At 41.0% G+C, this 15,145-nt stretch overlaps 1 protein-coding gene across 5 annotated transcripts; it reads right to left on the bottom strand.

The window, feature by feature from the left end:
* Window positions 1-318: 318 nt before the first annotated feature.
* On the bottom strand, window positions 319-13,396 carry pcbp2 (poly(rC) binding protein 2). Of its 5 annotated transcripts, none has more exons than XM_035741223.2 (13): window positions 13,228-13,396; window positions 12,045-12,162; window positions 10,924-10,947; window positions 10,796-10,828; window positions 10,431-10,547; window positions 10,056-10,187; window positions 9,774-9,905; window positions 9,503-9,577; window positions 8,729-8,788; window positions 2,180-2,252; window positions 2,015-2,070; window positions 1,631-1,800; window positions 319-1,490 (listed from the first exon to the last, which is right to left on the bottom strand). In XM_035741223.2, the coding sequence occupies exons 2-13, from the start codon at window positions 12,111-12,113 to the stop codon at window positions 1,454-1,456; spliced, it is 978 nt and encodes a 325-aa protein (XP_035597116.1). In that variant the 5' UTR covers window positions 12,114-12,162; window positions 13,228-13,396; the 3' UTR covers window positions 319-1,453. The 5 variants fall into 5 exon arrangements, with proteins under 5 accessions (XP_035597116.1, XP_035597119.1, XP_035597118.1 ...); XM_035741226.2 differs by having other exon boundaries at window positions 8,747-8,788; XM_035741225.2 differs by having other exon boundaries at window positions 9,777-9,905.
* Between the last annotated feature and the right edge of the window lie 1,749 nt (window positions 13,397-15,145).

Raw genomic sequence — 15,145 nt, 5'->3', positions numbered from 1 at the left:
ATAGGAATTATATCAAAATATGAGCAAGAAAATAAATACTGTATTGGTAAATCTTCTGAGGTGTGACGGGTGTGTTATATTGTGAACATGTAAACTTCTTACAGAACTTAGGTGAGGCCCCTGTATGACAAGTGAAGTAAAGTGAAAAAGGAAACCAAACTGAAATGTGCAGTACAAAATGCTTTGTTCCATTTCATTCAGTGGGCTCAGGCAGTTGTTTTAATCACATTTGGTTTCTACATTAGTAGAAGGAAAGTTCCTCATATTTTTACCCCAGGAAAGATGTAAATACAAAAAATGACAGGTTACATCCAGGGGTAGTTTTAGCATTTCACATCTTTTTATTTATGTATTGAAGTTCTTCAACAATTCAGTTTGCACCCGAATCTACAATAGTTTGAAAACGTGCACAAAAACGTGAGTTTCTTCATCCTGCAAAGAATAATAAAAAATAAAATCTGATCCAGGCAAAGGAGATAGCAGGAAACTAGTGTTAATTTTAGAATCTTCCTTAAAGTTATTTTAAATGAATACCTCAAGTCTTATCCTATAAAGACACGCAATAATTGTTTTTGTTTTACCCCTTGCAGCACCCTCCCACCCCTGCAGTTAAAAAAAATATTTTCTCTATTCAAATATTCCAACGTTATCAATGTTTATCTTCTATCTCAATAATTTCAGAGAAAAGAAATTCATCCCTCTGGCCCGTTGTCTCCGGGTTACCATGCCCCCACCCACCCTATCAGAATCCAGTACACAATAACAACACTCAAATGTCCTGAATAAGGAAAACATTTAAACGGATGAAAACAGGAATGACAAAATAAGTATACAGCAAATAAAAGAGGTGACAGAATTCAGTTAAAAACACTCCCTCATAGTCCCTCTTCAGAGACGTTTCAATTTGTTCCTGATCTTGTCTTTCGTTACATCTTAAGAGTACATCATTTACACCCCACGTATACCCATTACCCACAATGCCTCATTTAGGAAGTTCAGCTTTAAAGAATGGTAAATATCAGTGAATTCTAACAGGAGGACTGGTGTGTATTAAATAAACAATAAATACAAATCATCAAATACAGGGAAGGAACAGTCCACAACAGCTTGTTATTATTGGGTCTTTTTTTTCTTCTTCTTTTTTTTTTTTTTTTAAATACATTTTCTAAGAAAAATCTGACATAAAAAAAAAAAACATATTCCTTTTCAGATTTTTCCAAAATGTTTCTTCCCCGGCTACCAAGGTCAAAACATAAATACACCAAAAAAATATCTTTAAAAAACTATATGCAAAGGGAATTTAACATAATAAATAAATAAAATACCTTGATGTAATTACAGCTGAGTAGGTAGGTGTTTAACCAAAGGATTGGTTTTTGCATTAACTTTATTGAGGGACCTCTCGGTAAAAAGTAGGGGGGGTTACGTCAGGTGCTGATGAAGATTCTCCATGTCAGTTGGCTGCCAGTCCAGTAGCTTCAGATGACAGCCTACAGAAACATTTTAAAAAACAAGAGGAGATTCAAAAACTAGCCTTAAATGCAAGCTGCTTTGATTTCCTAGTCATATTGGTCCTCTTATTCTGAACCATGACTTGGCATATCAGTAGTTCTAGCGTGTTGTCCCTCACCTGGCGTTGATCAGGTACTCAGCCAGGCTGATGCTGGCAGGGGAGCCGGTGATGGTCACCTGCCTGTCAGAAGAGCCCTCCACTGGGTTGGCAATCTTGATCTGAGCCCCGGACATCTGGCGGATCTCATTGATCTTAGCCCCCTGACGGCCAATGATGCAGCCAATCAACTTAGGCCAAGGAAGGCAAGAGAGAAAGTTTCAGAATACAAGACATTTCAACCACTCTTCTCAGGAGTGAAATGGTTTTTAAACTAAAAACCCAGATAAGACAAGTATGCTACAACTAACACTAAAGAAATTCCTGAAAGATTTACATCAATCTTGGGCTGAAGTATCGAGAACAAGTAGGGAAGAGAATTCCAGAGTGGACGGGGACACTTACATCATTTGGAATGGTCAGCTCATGGGAACCAGTTTGTGCAGAAGCATCCATCCCAGCTAAAGAGAGAAAACACAAGTCAGTGCCGACAAAGACAAAATGTTGCAGAGAATGCAACAAAAATCAATAAAAATGCTTCCGGTCTCTTTTCCTCCTCTGTTGACCTACCCTGGAAACCCTGGTTGTTGGGAGCGATGGGGAAAGGGCTCTGCTGCATGGCCAGCTGGTGGAGTTTAGTAAGCTGTGGAGAGAGAGGTGGATACATGGAGAGGGAGAGATGGAGAGGAAGAGAGAGAGAAGGGTTGATGAAAGGAGAAAGACAGGAACTATAAAGCCAGGAGATACACAGGGTTATGTTCTGCATTAACACACGTATACACTACATGACCAAAAGTATGTGGACACCTACACGTCAAACATCTCATTCCAAAATCATGGGCATTAATATAGAGTTGGTCACCCCTTTGCTGCTATAACAGCCTCCACTCTTCTGAGAAGGCTTTCTACTAGATAAGTGGTTCCCTAACTTTTTATAGGCCAGTACGTACCCCTTTCAAAACATTCAACCTCCAGCTGCGTACCCCCTCTAGCACCAGGGTCGGCGCACTCTCAAATGTTTTTTTGCCATCATCATCATCATTTGCCCCCCCCCCACACAACGATACACTTATTAAACATAAGAATGGGTGTGAGTTTGTCACTTTCCACAATCCAAGTTGTGACAGAGCTCCATAAGACCAGGGCACAAATAATACATCATTTTGCTCTTTATTTAGCCATCTTACATATAAAACCTGATTTGTTCATCAAAAATTGTGAATAACTCATTGGTTAATGAGATGGGTGTGCTTGAAAGGATGCACATAACTGCAATGTTGGGTTGTATTGGAGAGAGTCTCAAGTCTTAAATAATTTTGTGCCTGTATTTAGTTTTCATGCTAGTGAGGGCCGAGAATCCACGCTCACATAGGTACATGCGCATCCAGCTCACTCCGGTGCGTCGCTATATCACATTTGACATGGTCCGTAAGCTTGAGTTCATTTGCACATAACAACAAAAAATACAAATGATGGAAAGATCGGTGTGTTGTCCTTGTTAATGCAGACAGGGAAGAGCTCCAACTTCTTAATCATAGCCTCAATTGTGTCCCGCACATTGCATATAGTTGAGAGTCCCTGTAATCCTAGATTCAGATCATTCAGGCTCGAAAAAAAAACAACCCAGATAGGCCAGTCGTGTGAGAAACAGGTCATCATGCAAGTGGTCAGACAAGTGAAAATTGTCAGTAAAAGAAAACTAAGCTTGTCTCAATTTGTTTTTTAAAGTGTCAATACTTGATAACCAGCGCACTTCTGTACGTTATAAAAGCGTTACATGGTCGCTGCCCATATCATTGCATAATCGGTCAGGCGTACCCTTGGCAGCAAGAGCCTCTCGGTGGATGCTGCAGAGTATCTAAGTGGCGTCGGGAGCAACTGCTTGCACGCGCGTTACCACTCCACTATGTCTCCCCGTCATTGCTTTTGCGCCATAGGTACAGATACCAACACATCTTCACCACAAAAGTCAATTTGCTGTCACAAAGCTGTCCAGCAATTTGAAAATATCCTCTCATGTTGTCCTGGTTTCCATAAGAGGATGTCTTCCTTAATTGACCCCCCATAAACATAACAGACCAGGAGCTGTGCCAGGCCCGCCACGTCTGTCGACTCATCCAGCTGTAACGCATATAATTCACTGGCTTGTACGCCAAGCAGAAATTGTTTCAAAACGTCTCCTGCCATGTCACTGATGCGTCGTGACAGTGTTGTTTGATGAAGGCATTGTCTGTATAGTTTTGGCCTTTCCCCCAGCTGTATCAGCAGCAGCAGGAAGAATCAAGTCTTCCACAATCGTATGGGCTTGCCTGTCCTAGCCACTCGGTAGCTCACCATATAAGATGCTTCTAGCCCCTTCTTATTAATGGTGTCTGTTGCTTTTCTAAGTCTTACTACTCGAAAGTCATCTTTATTCTTGATCAAAAAACTCCCGTGGGTTATTTCTCAAATCGTCATGTTTTGTTTCTAAATGTCTGCGCAAGAGTGAAGGTTTCCCACGAGAGAGTAGCGGTTAATGTCATTGGATGTTAAATATTTGACTAGGCTACCTGCATTTGACATCGGGTTGTTATGTCGCTGAACACTGGATGGTTTTTTATTTTATTTTTGGCAATGAAACGAGGCTATTCAGGCGAGAACAAAACCTCACTCAAATGTGTTAAAATGTCCCTTCACTGGAACTAAGGGGCCTAGCACAAACCATGAAAAACAGCCCCAGACCATTATTCATCCTCCACCAAACTTTACAGTTGGCACTACGCATAGGGGCAGCTAGCGTTCTCCTGGCATCCGCCAAACCCAGATTCGTCTGTTGGATTGTCAGATCATGAAGCGTGATTCCTCACTCAAGAAAATGTGGTTCGACTGCTTCAGAGTCCAATGGCGGAGAGCTTAACAGGTGGCATCCGATGACGGTGCCAGGGTTGAAAGTCACTGAGTTCTTCAGTAAGGCCATACTACTGCCAATGTTGGTCTATGGCGATTGAATGGCTGTATGCTCGATTTTATACACCTGTCAGCAACGGGTATGGCTGAACTAGCAGAATCCACTTATTTGAAGTGGTGTCCATATATTTGTGTCTGTGATATATAAATATTTATAAACTGGGTGGTTCGAGCCCAGAATGCTGATTGGCTGACAGCCATGGTATATCAGATGTATCCCATGGGTATGACAAAACATTTATTTTTACTGCTTTAAATTACATTGGTAACCAGTTTATAATAGCAATAAGTCCCCTCTGTGTTTTGTGGTATATGGCCAATATACCACAGCGAATGGCTATTTCCAGGCACTCCGCCTTGCACCTAAGAACAGCCCTTAGTTGTGGCATATTGGCCACATACAACACCCCCCTCTGGCCTTATTGCTTAAAACACACACGTCAAAAGTTTGGAACCACCTACTCATTCAAGGGTTTTCCTTTATTTATTTTTTACAATTTTCTACATTGAGAATAATAGTGAAGATATCAAAACTATGAAATAACACATGGAATCATGTAATGAAAAAGTGTTAAACAAATCAAAATATATTTTATATTTGAGATTCTTCAAAGTAGACACCCTTTGCCTCGATGACAATTTTGCAGTCTTGGCAATTGTCTCAACCAGCTTCATGAGGAATGCTTTTCAAACCGTTTTGAAGAAGTTCCCACATATGCGGAGCACTAGTTGGCTGCTTTTCCTTCACTCTGCGGTCCAACTCATCCCAAACCATCTCAAATTGGGTTGAGGTCGGCTGATTGTGGAGGCCAGGTCATCTGATGCAGCACTAAATCACTACTTGGTCAAATAGTCATTACACAGGCTGGGGGTGTGTTGGGTCACTGTCCTGTTGAAAAACAAATGATAGTCCCAAGTGCAAACCAGATTGGATGGCAAAGCGCTGCAGAATGCTGTGGTAGCCATGCTGGTTAAGTGTGCCTTGAATTCTAAATAAAATCACAGAAAGTGTCACTAGTAAAGCACACCCACACCATCATACCTCCATGCAGAGAGTACCTACTCTGCATTTCACAAAGACAGGGCAGGTAAATAATAATACTTTTTTAAACTCAAATTTGGACTCATTAGACCAAAAGGACTGATTTCCACAGATCTAATGTCCATTGCGCTTGTTTCTTGGCCCAAGCAAGTCTATTCTTATTATTGGTATCCTTTAGTAGTGGTTTCTTTGCAGTAATTAGATCATAAAGGCCTGATTCACACAGTCTCCTCTGAACAGTTGATGATGAGATGTGTCTGTTACTTGAACTCTGTGAAGCATTTATTTGGGCTGCAATTGTTTTTGTGACTGCACTTGAAGAAACTTTAAAAGTTCTTGAATTTTTTCCGCATTGACTGACCTTCATGTCTTAAAGTAATGATGGACTGTCATTTCTCTTTGCTTATTTGAGCTTTTCTTGCCATAATATGGACTTGGTCTTTTACCAAGTAGGGCTATCTTCTGTATACCACCCCTACCTTGTCACAACAAAACTGATTGGCTCAAACGCACTAAGGAAAGAAAGAAATTCCACAAATTAACTTATAACAAGGCACACCTGGTCATTGAAATGTATTCCATGTGATTACCTCATGAAGCTGGTTGAGCAAATGCCACGAGTGTGCAAAGCTGTCATCAAGGCAAAGGCTACTTTGAAGAATGTCAAATATAAAACTGATTGGTTTAACACCTTTTCGGTTACTACATGATTCCATGTGTTATTTCATAGTTGAGGTCTACACTATTATTCTACAATGTAGAAAATAATTCAAATAAAGAAAAACCTTTGAACGAGTAGGTGTCCAAAATTTTGACTGGTACATACACACACACACACTTGATGCAAAACGGGAAACTGTTGAGCGTGAAAAACAGCGTTGTACTTCTTGACAAACTGGTGCACCTGGCACCTACTACCATACCCCATTCAAAAGGCACTTGTAAACAAACTATAGTTTTGGCAAGCCGGTTAGGACATCTACTTTGTGCACGACAAGTAATTTTTCCAACAATTGTTTACAGACAGATTATTTCACTGTATCACAATTCCAGTGGGTCAGAAGTTTACGTACACTAAGTTGACTGTGCCTTTAAACAGCTTGGGAAATTCCAGCAAATTATGTCATGGCTTTAGAAGCGCCTGTCAGGCTAATTGACATAATTTGAGTCAATTAGAGGTGCACCTGTGGATGTAATTTCAAGGCCTACCTTTAAACTCAGTGCCTCTTTGCTTGACATCATGGGAAGAAAAAAAATCTAAATCAAAAGCAGAGACCTCAGAATTTTTTTTTGTAGACCTCCACAAGTCTGGTTCATTCTTGTGAGCAATTTCCAAACACCTGAAGGTACCACATTCATCTGTACAAACAATAGTACGCAGGTATAAACACCATGGGACCACGCAGCTGGCATACCGCTCAGGAAGGAGACGCGTTCTGTCTCCTGGAGATCCCAGAACAACAGAAAAGGGCCTTGTGAAGACGCTGGAGGAAACAGGTACAAAAGTATCTATATCCACAGTAAAACGAGTCCTATATCGGCATGACCTGAAATCCCACTCAGCAAGGAAGAAGCCACTGTGCCAAAACCACCATAAAAGGCCAGACTACGGTTTGCAACTGCGCATGGGGACAAAGATCGTACTTTTTGGAGGAATGTCCTCTGGTCTGATGAAACAAAAATAGAACTGCTTGGTCGTAATGACCATCGTTATGTTTGGAGGAAAAACGGGAGGCTTGCAACCCGAAGAACACCATCCCAACCGTGAAGACGGGTGGCAGCATCATGTTGTGGGGGTGCTTTGCTGCAGGAGGGACTGATGCACTTCACAAAATAGATGGCATCATGAGGCAGGAAAATTATGTGGATATATTGAAGCAACATCTCAAGACATCAGTCAGGAAGTTAAAGCTTGGTCGCAAATGGGTCTTCCAAATGGACAATGACCCCAAGCATACTTCCAAAGTTGTGGCAAAATAGCTTAAGGACAACAAAGTCAAGGTATTGGAGTGGCCATCACAAAGCCCTGACCTCAATCCTATAGAACACTTGTGGGCAGAACTGAAAAAGTGTGTGGGAGCAAGGAGGCCTACAAACCTGACCCAGTTACACCAGCTCTGTCAGGAGGAATGGGCCAAAATTCCCCCAACTTATTGTGGGAAGCTTGTGGAAGGCTACCTGAGACATTGCTACCAAATACTAATTGGGTGTATGTAAACTTCTGACCCACTGGGAATGTGATGAAATAAATAAATAAATAAAAGCTGAAATAAAATCACTCTACTATTATTCTGACATTTCACATTCTTAAAATAAAGTGGTGATCCTAACTGACCTAAACAGATTTTTTTACTAGGATTAAATGTCAGGAATTGTGAAAAACGGAGTTTAAATGTATTTGGCTACGGTGTATGTAAACTTCAACTGGGGCGGCAGGGTAGCCTAGTGGTTAGAGCAGTGGGCTAATAACCGGAAGGTTGCAAGTTCAAATCCCCGAGCTGACAAGGTACAAATCTGTTGTTCTGCCCCTGAACAGGCAGTTAACCCACTAGGCCGTCATTGAAAATAAGAATTTGTTCTTAACTGACTTGCCTAGTTAAATTAGGGATGCACATATAAATTCTGTCCAACACCGATAAATTATTAGCGGCTCAGACTTTACACTGAAATATATGGACAAAATACTGGCTATGAAATCATCTGATACTGATATATTTCTTTAGGCAATTATCAACTGATACAAAGTCTGAAATACTTCACAGCAACAGTCAAAAATGTGCAGTCAAAAAAAAAAAAAATTGTGCACCTCAACACAAAACAAGATTGATTTGACAGTTAAGGCTAGCACCACAAACAAATTTGACAAAGCCTAATTTCAGAAATTTCCCCAAACATAATCAAGGCTGCAAAAGAAATTAAACGATACACATGGCAACAAACTAAACATTTAAAAGTACCAGAAGGCCTTAGCGATGCATCACTGCAGTGCATTTACTGATTGAAACTTAAAAATGGAACTAGAGTGGTTGAAGGGGACGGGGGGGGGGGACGGGGGGGGTACAGCATGTAAGAGAGGGTGGGTGCCATGACTACCCAGGAGGGTTGATGTGTAGATATATGGGCTCACTTACAGAATGACCTTCACTTACGTCAGGCTGTGGAATGGCGTGCTGTCCTTGGACAGCGTATGCCTGCAATGAGAGAAAAGCACTTAGGAGGGTGTGTGGGAAATGGGCACGAAAAGCACACTCACAGACTGTTAGTATCCTGGAGACCCATGGCTGCGTTTAGACAGGCAGCCCAATTCTGATCTTTTGGGCACTAGTTGGTCTTTTGACCAATCAGATCGGCTCTGACAAAGATGTGATTGGTGTAAAAACTAATTAGTGGGGAAAAAAGATCAGAATTGGGCTACTGTCTAAACGCAGCTAAGTCCTTGGATGTCTGGAATGAGAACGCTATGGGGTAATTCAGACAACACCATACACAACAAGGATATGGACATATGGGTGACGCATATAGCCTAGTGGTTAGAGCGTTGGGCCGGAAACTGAAAGGTTACTGATCTGCCTAGTTAAATAACTGACTTGCCTCATTAAATAAAAGGTTAAATAAAAAAAATATGCACCCTCCAGCTAGTACTCAAACCATCTGACAGCTCAGCTACTCTACAACTACTGGAGGGGATTTCTCTCTCTTAACATAGAAACTCTGGAGGCCATTTGGCAATGGTGCTGACGTCTGCACAGTGCAGAATAACACACTACTGAAATGTAGAAACAGACTTAAAAATACAGTGTTATTCAACTTCCCTTAAACAACTGACAATGCTATCATTTAAAAAAAGGGAAAACTGCCATATTAATTACAGACTAATTACAGATGAATAAGGTTGGTTTATTTACCTGACCTCCCGCAAATATGACAGGAGAGCCTGAGGGTTTGGGCCTGTAAGGGATGGTTACACCCTTAGGCGGAGACTGAGGAGAAACAAAATCAACCATTAGGAACTGGAAAATGTACATAAGCGGTAGTGATTTTGAAGACACTTCAAAATGTAGGACAATGATATATAAAAAAAACATTTTAAAAATCAGGAACCTAAGCAACATCTCGGATGAAATAGAAAAAAAGACTAGACAAAAAGGGGGTAGTGTGCAATGGTTCCCATACTACTACCTCGAGCATGACGACACAAATCTGCTTGACACACTCGATGATGGACTGGGGGGTCCCTGCAATGGTAATGGCACGCTCTGTGGAGTTAGGCAGCATGTCCCCTGCCACCTGTACCTGAGCTCCTGTCGACTGGAGAGAGAGAGACAGGAAGGAGGGAGGGTCAACATTAAGTGTTCAGAGTTCTCTTTAGAATATCTGGTGGCACAGTTCATCTAGAGACCGTGGGTGATCCTTTCTAATTAGCATAATAACATACTTGTGTGGGTGTACTGTACGTACCTCTCTGATCTCTTTGATCTTGCAGCCGCCCTTGCCGATGAGGGAGCCACACTGGCTGGCAGGCACAACGATGCGCAGGGTGACTGGCGGTTGGCTGGTGGCCGTGCTGTTAGTCATCGAGCTGCTGATGTCCTGTAGGGAATCGAACGGAAAAACAAGATACACTGCTGAGGATGGCTTCGGTCCAAAGGCTTGGACTTACAGATTTTTTTCTCATGATCTTTACTATGCAAAATCTGAATTGTTACATATCTTACACCATTTTAGAGTATTGTTCATGTGTGCGTGAAAAACATTTAAATTTCTTAGTAATAGGTTTGCAGCCTGATTGAAATGTTCTATGGCTTATTTGAAATCTGTAGTTAGGAGTCAAACCTCCTCCAGCTTCTCGATGATCATGGAAAAGGCTTTAAAGATGGCGGTGGTGGGGCCTGCCAGGGTGATGATCCTCTCTGGGCAGTTCCCCTCAGAGATGTTGATACGAGCACCACTCTGTACAAGGCAAACAGTCACGTGGACGTGACATGTTATTCATGTGTTTTCTCATTACAATGCTAAAATATTAAGACAATATATTTAATTGCATAGACACATTCAGCGCTGGACAAAACTTGGTTGTAACATTGCAATCTGTCAACCCTCAAGCATGAGTCATCAGAATCGGTAGAAAATGTCTAGAAGTGGCCACTACTCTCAAACTTCCTTCAATACGTTAATCAATGCAATGACGGACAACTCACCTCCTCTCTCATCTTCTTCACAGACTCTCCTTTCTGCACAGAAAGCACAATGTTTAAACAACAGTCACAGCCATGAATGAAAAGTGCAAAGCAGAACCCAGTGAGAAACATCAGGAAGACACACTCACCTTGCCAATAATGCTTCCAACTTCCTGCAGACAAGAAAAGCAATAACACATTCAAATCAGTAATCCATCTTTTTATATATATATATTTTATTTACAAAAGCTTTACTCAAGAATGAAAGAACCCCATGTAGTAGTATTTTCTACTATATGAGAGTTATCCATGTAGTGTGCAGTGTAAGGTTTATATTAGTCTCGCATTGCCATACCTCCAAAAACACGTTGTCGTCATGCCGCCGTTGGAGGTCTAGAGGATTTATTGCAAACATTTAATGTTGTTGAAGATTTTGATTGGACGTTACATTTCAAGAAGCTCCGAGTGGAACAGCGAGTCTAAGGCACTGCACCTCAGTACTAGATGCGTCACTAGACCCTGGTTCGATTGCAGGCTGTATCTCAACCGGCCATAATTGGGACTCCCATAGGGTGGCGTACAATTGGCCCAGCGGCGCCCGAGTTAGGGTTTGGCCGTCATTGTAAATAAGAATTTGTTCTTAACCGACTTGCGTAGTTAAATAAAAGGTTAAAAATAAAAATAACCCTCCTCCCACACGCCTGTAGAAGGGGTGATGTGTGTTATGTGCGTCACCGTTTTCCGCCTGGGTAGTTGTTGCCTACGCTAGTGCTCGTTTCCAAGCTATCAAGTGTGGCCGACTGTCTGCGATTTATATTTATTGAAATTTCAAGTGGACTGTGCTCCGGTGACAACTTTGTGGCTGTTTTTCTGCAAAGGGACCAGGACGACTGATCCGTGTAAAGGAAAGAATGAATGGGGCCATGTATCGTGAGAAATGCAGTGAAAACCAGCGTGCTGCAAATGTTCTAAAATGTTTTGTTTATATTTTTAGTCCTCATGTACTGTTGCTCCTACGTTACTGATCTGGTGCGCACCTTTGGAGCTCCGCTCAAGCATGGCATTTCATTAGTTTGACGTTTTGCGAGGAGTCTGTTACACCGGCTTCTGGCCCGTATAGACGATTTTTCCAATGGAACATCCCCAGGCTTCCTGGTTCATGACGGTGCTATGTTTATGCTGACTACACAGTAATGAATGAGATGTGTGAATGGAACAACCACGGTGTAATGGTCACATCTTTTATCGTCCATCTCCTGTGCACACTCACCTTTCCGTGCATAAGGAGTCTAATGGTTAGGGTGACATTAAGCCCTCCTTCAATCACACCAGTGTCCATAGTTGTTGTAGTGTCTGAAGTCTATATTTGCCAAGAAGTAGTATTTGGTCTTCAAGACAAGAGGGAGCATAGAAAATAAACAGAAGTGTTAAGTTACAGATGGCAAACAATTGATGAAAAAAATATATTAAAGCAAGAAACCAACCAGTACTACTGACTTACATGTTTACATTTAGTAATTTACCATTTAACAGATTCCAGAGCAACTTGCAGTTAGTCCATTCATCTTACAATAGCTAGGTGAGAAAACCACATTTCAATCATAATAAGTACATTTGACAGGATTTAGCGAATTTACTTATATTCGTTCTGCTAAAAACAGTGAAACTAGCTACTGAGAGAGCTGACCAGGGCATTGTTACCTAAGACTAAGTTAATCGAATAAGTAAATCCCATTGTTGAACTTGATTCATTACACCCAAAGTTCACCAACTCTGCTCATATTACAGTGTATTGATTCAGATATAGTTTAGCTAATGATTATGCAGCGAGGAAACCAGACGTAGCTACTAGTTAGCTAAATTTATTTACACCATGAAAATACATAACACTGATTTATCAAAGCCAACGTTTGCTTACTAGTTAAGCTAGTACAAGTCTGTACTTAAATTACTTAATTAAGCATGGCTAAAAATGGTAAATTCATTACTTTTGGATAACAATATTGCTCGTTATAACGGAATTTTTTTTATTTAAAAAGCCAACTGACGTTAGTTAGTTCCAGTTGCCTGTATGTAACTTAGTATGATAATTAGTTAGCTAACGTTAGCTTGCCTGCTAGCAGCATTTCTAGTTAGTAACCCTAGTGACATTGGCTAGTTACCTAAATATTTAAAACCTAAAGTTGATGAACCTATGAATGAAAGACGGTCCCTACTCAGTCTTGGTAGAATGTGGATAGCTTCATCAATAGTGCAAACTGCTCAATGGCAAGATAGAAACGGATAGTAGCAGCTAACGTAGCTAATCAAATCAGAATGAGCGCAATGCTAGCCTAGTATGTGACGATTAATCCGCTATTTTGAATGCTGCGGCCTAGGTCCTGAATCACTCAGGCGCAGTTAACTATGTCCTTCACACTCCAAAGAAAATTGAGTAGTTAGGGCAACCTTACCCGAACAGTCCCGTGAGGTGTGTTTAGGGGGAGGGTAGAAGGGGAGAGGTTCGGGAGGGAATTTTAAAAGGATTCGGGGAAGAGGGAAGAGACGCTGCTGCTTGATCGGGCTCCACTCTCCTGCTTAGCACAAAAGACAACAAAATGAAAATCGTTCAACTTTCACCTTTAACCCGATCCTCCCCCACGATTTAACCCCGCCCACTAAAAACCTTGGCTCACGTCATAATATTTCTCAGTTGGCAAACACACTGTGGTAATGGGCACAGTCCCACACATTTGTGCTGGTAAATAGATCGATTTTTACAAGCCATTTTAGAAAATATAAAATATATATTTTGGCTGTGCTGAGTGACTATATGACGGCCATATGAACAACAAGAAACGCATTGAGCTAAGAAATATATATTTGTACTTTTCTTGCATTTTTTTGGTATCTTATTCTTTTGTTGTGAATTAACAGTAAAGAAGGGTCTTACATTTGTGTTAAAAGAGAGCAGGGAATACAATATAGGTTTGTGGCCTTATGTAGCAAAGCCACTGATGTGAGAGTAATTTCACCAGATGGCCATGCACAGTTAGCTCATTACTGGAAAAATAGCAGAGTATGTCTGGGCAAAAGCTGTTATTCAGAATGGTGTTGGACAAAGATACACAAAGGCTTCCAGATAACACTTTATACAATCAGGTTCCATTTGTAAAGGGTTTATAAAAGGTTCTAATTGCGTTATTAGCGGTTAATTGATCAATTGTAAATGCCTTATAAACCAGGAATAAACAGTTATATATATATTATATTGCAATAGCTGGTCAGTGTTTGCCAAATAGTAATCCAATGTTTACCTCCAGTTATTAACCATTTATAAATCCACTTACAAAATCAAACCTTATGTATCATCATGCAACCTTATTTTCAATAGCTGCACAGTTGAACAATATTTATTTTCTCACTTTTGGGTGTGGTGCATTGTTGTCATCCCAGGAACAGAAGAGGTTGGTTTGAAACCGTGATGTCCTGGCAAAATGTACATCCAGAAAATATTTCAACCATCATTACCCCTTACCAGATTACCCAGCCTGGTTTCATAGACTAGACGAAATATAGTAAATGTAAATCCGGAACACTGAAATTATACTGAACAAAAATATAAACACAACATGCAACAATTTCAAAGATTTTACTGAGTTACAGTTCATATAAGGACATCAGTCAATTTAAACAAATTCATTTGGCCCTAATCTTTAGATTTCATATGACTGGGCAGGAGTGCTTCACCCACCGGGAAACCAGGTCCAGCTAATCAGAATGAGTTTTTCCTGCAGTCTGCATGCCAATTGCACAACCCCTTAAAACTTGAGACATCTGTGGCATTGTGTTGTATGATAAAACAGAACATTTTAGAGTGGCCTTTTATTGTCTGCACCGTCAAGAGCATCCAAACTGGTTGCATCACCGCCTGGTATGATAACATCTTGGTATATGACCGTAATGCGTTACAAAGGGCAGTGCATATGGACCAATACATCACTGGGGCCAAGCTTCCAGCCATCCAAGACCTATATACTAGGCGGTGTCAGAGGAAAGCCCATAAAATTGTCAGAGACTCCAGTCACCCAAGTCATACTGTTTTATCTGCTACCGCACGGCAAGCGATACCGGAGCTCCAAGTCTAGGACCAAAAGGCTCCTTAACAGCTTCTACCCCCAAGCCACAAGACTGCTGAACAATTAATCAAATGGGACTAATACATTGACCCCCCTCCCTCCCTCCATTTGTTTTGTACACTGCTGCTACTTTCTGTTTATTATCTACCTACATGTACAAATTACCTCAACTAATCTGTACCCCTGTACACTGACTCGGTACAAGTACCCCCTGTATATAGCCTTGTTATTGTTATGTTATTGTGTTACTTTT

This window comes from Oncorhynchus keta, chromosome 28, assembly GCF_023373465.1.
Source record: "Oncorhynchus keta strain PuntledgeMale-10-30-2019 chromosome 28, Oket_V2, whole genome shotgun sequence".
Taxonomy (NCBI): Eukaryota; Metazoa; Chordata; class Actinopteri; order Salmoniformes; family Salmonidae; genus Oncorhynchus; species Oncorhynchus keta.
Note: the sequence above shows the minus strand (reverse complement) of the source record. Positions and strands in the feature narration are given on the sequence as shown.

Excerpts from the sequence above, each read along its gene's own strand:
- pcbp2 (XM_035741223.2), bottom strand. The coding sequence starts at position 12,113 with ATGGACACTGGTGTGATTGAAGGAGGGCTTAATGTCACCCTAACCATT. Across the intron at positions 10,829-10,923 it reads TTGGAAGCATTATTGGCAAG|AAAGGAGAGTCTGTGAAGAA; the intron begins GTGAGTGTGTCT and ends CTTTCTGTGCAG. Across the intron at positions 9,578-9,773 it reads GTGTCGTCATGCTCGAGGTA|TCTCCGCCTAAGGGTGTAAC; the intron begins GTAGTATGGGAA and ends GTTTCTCCTCAG.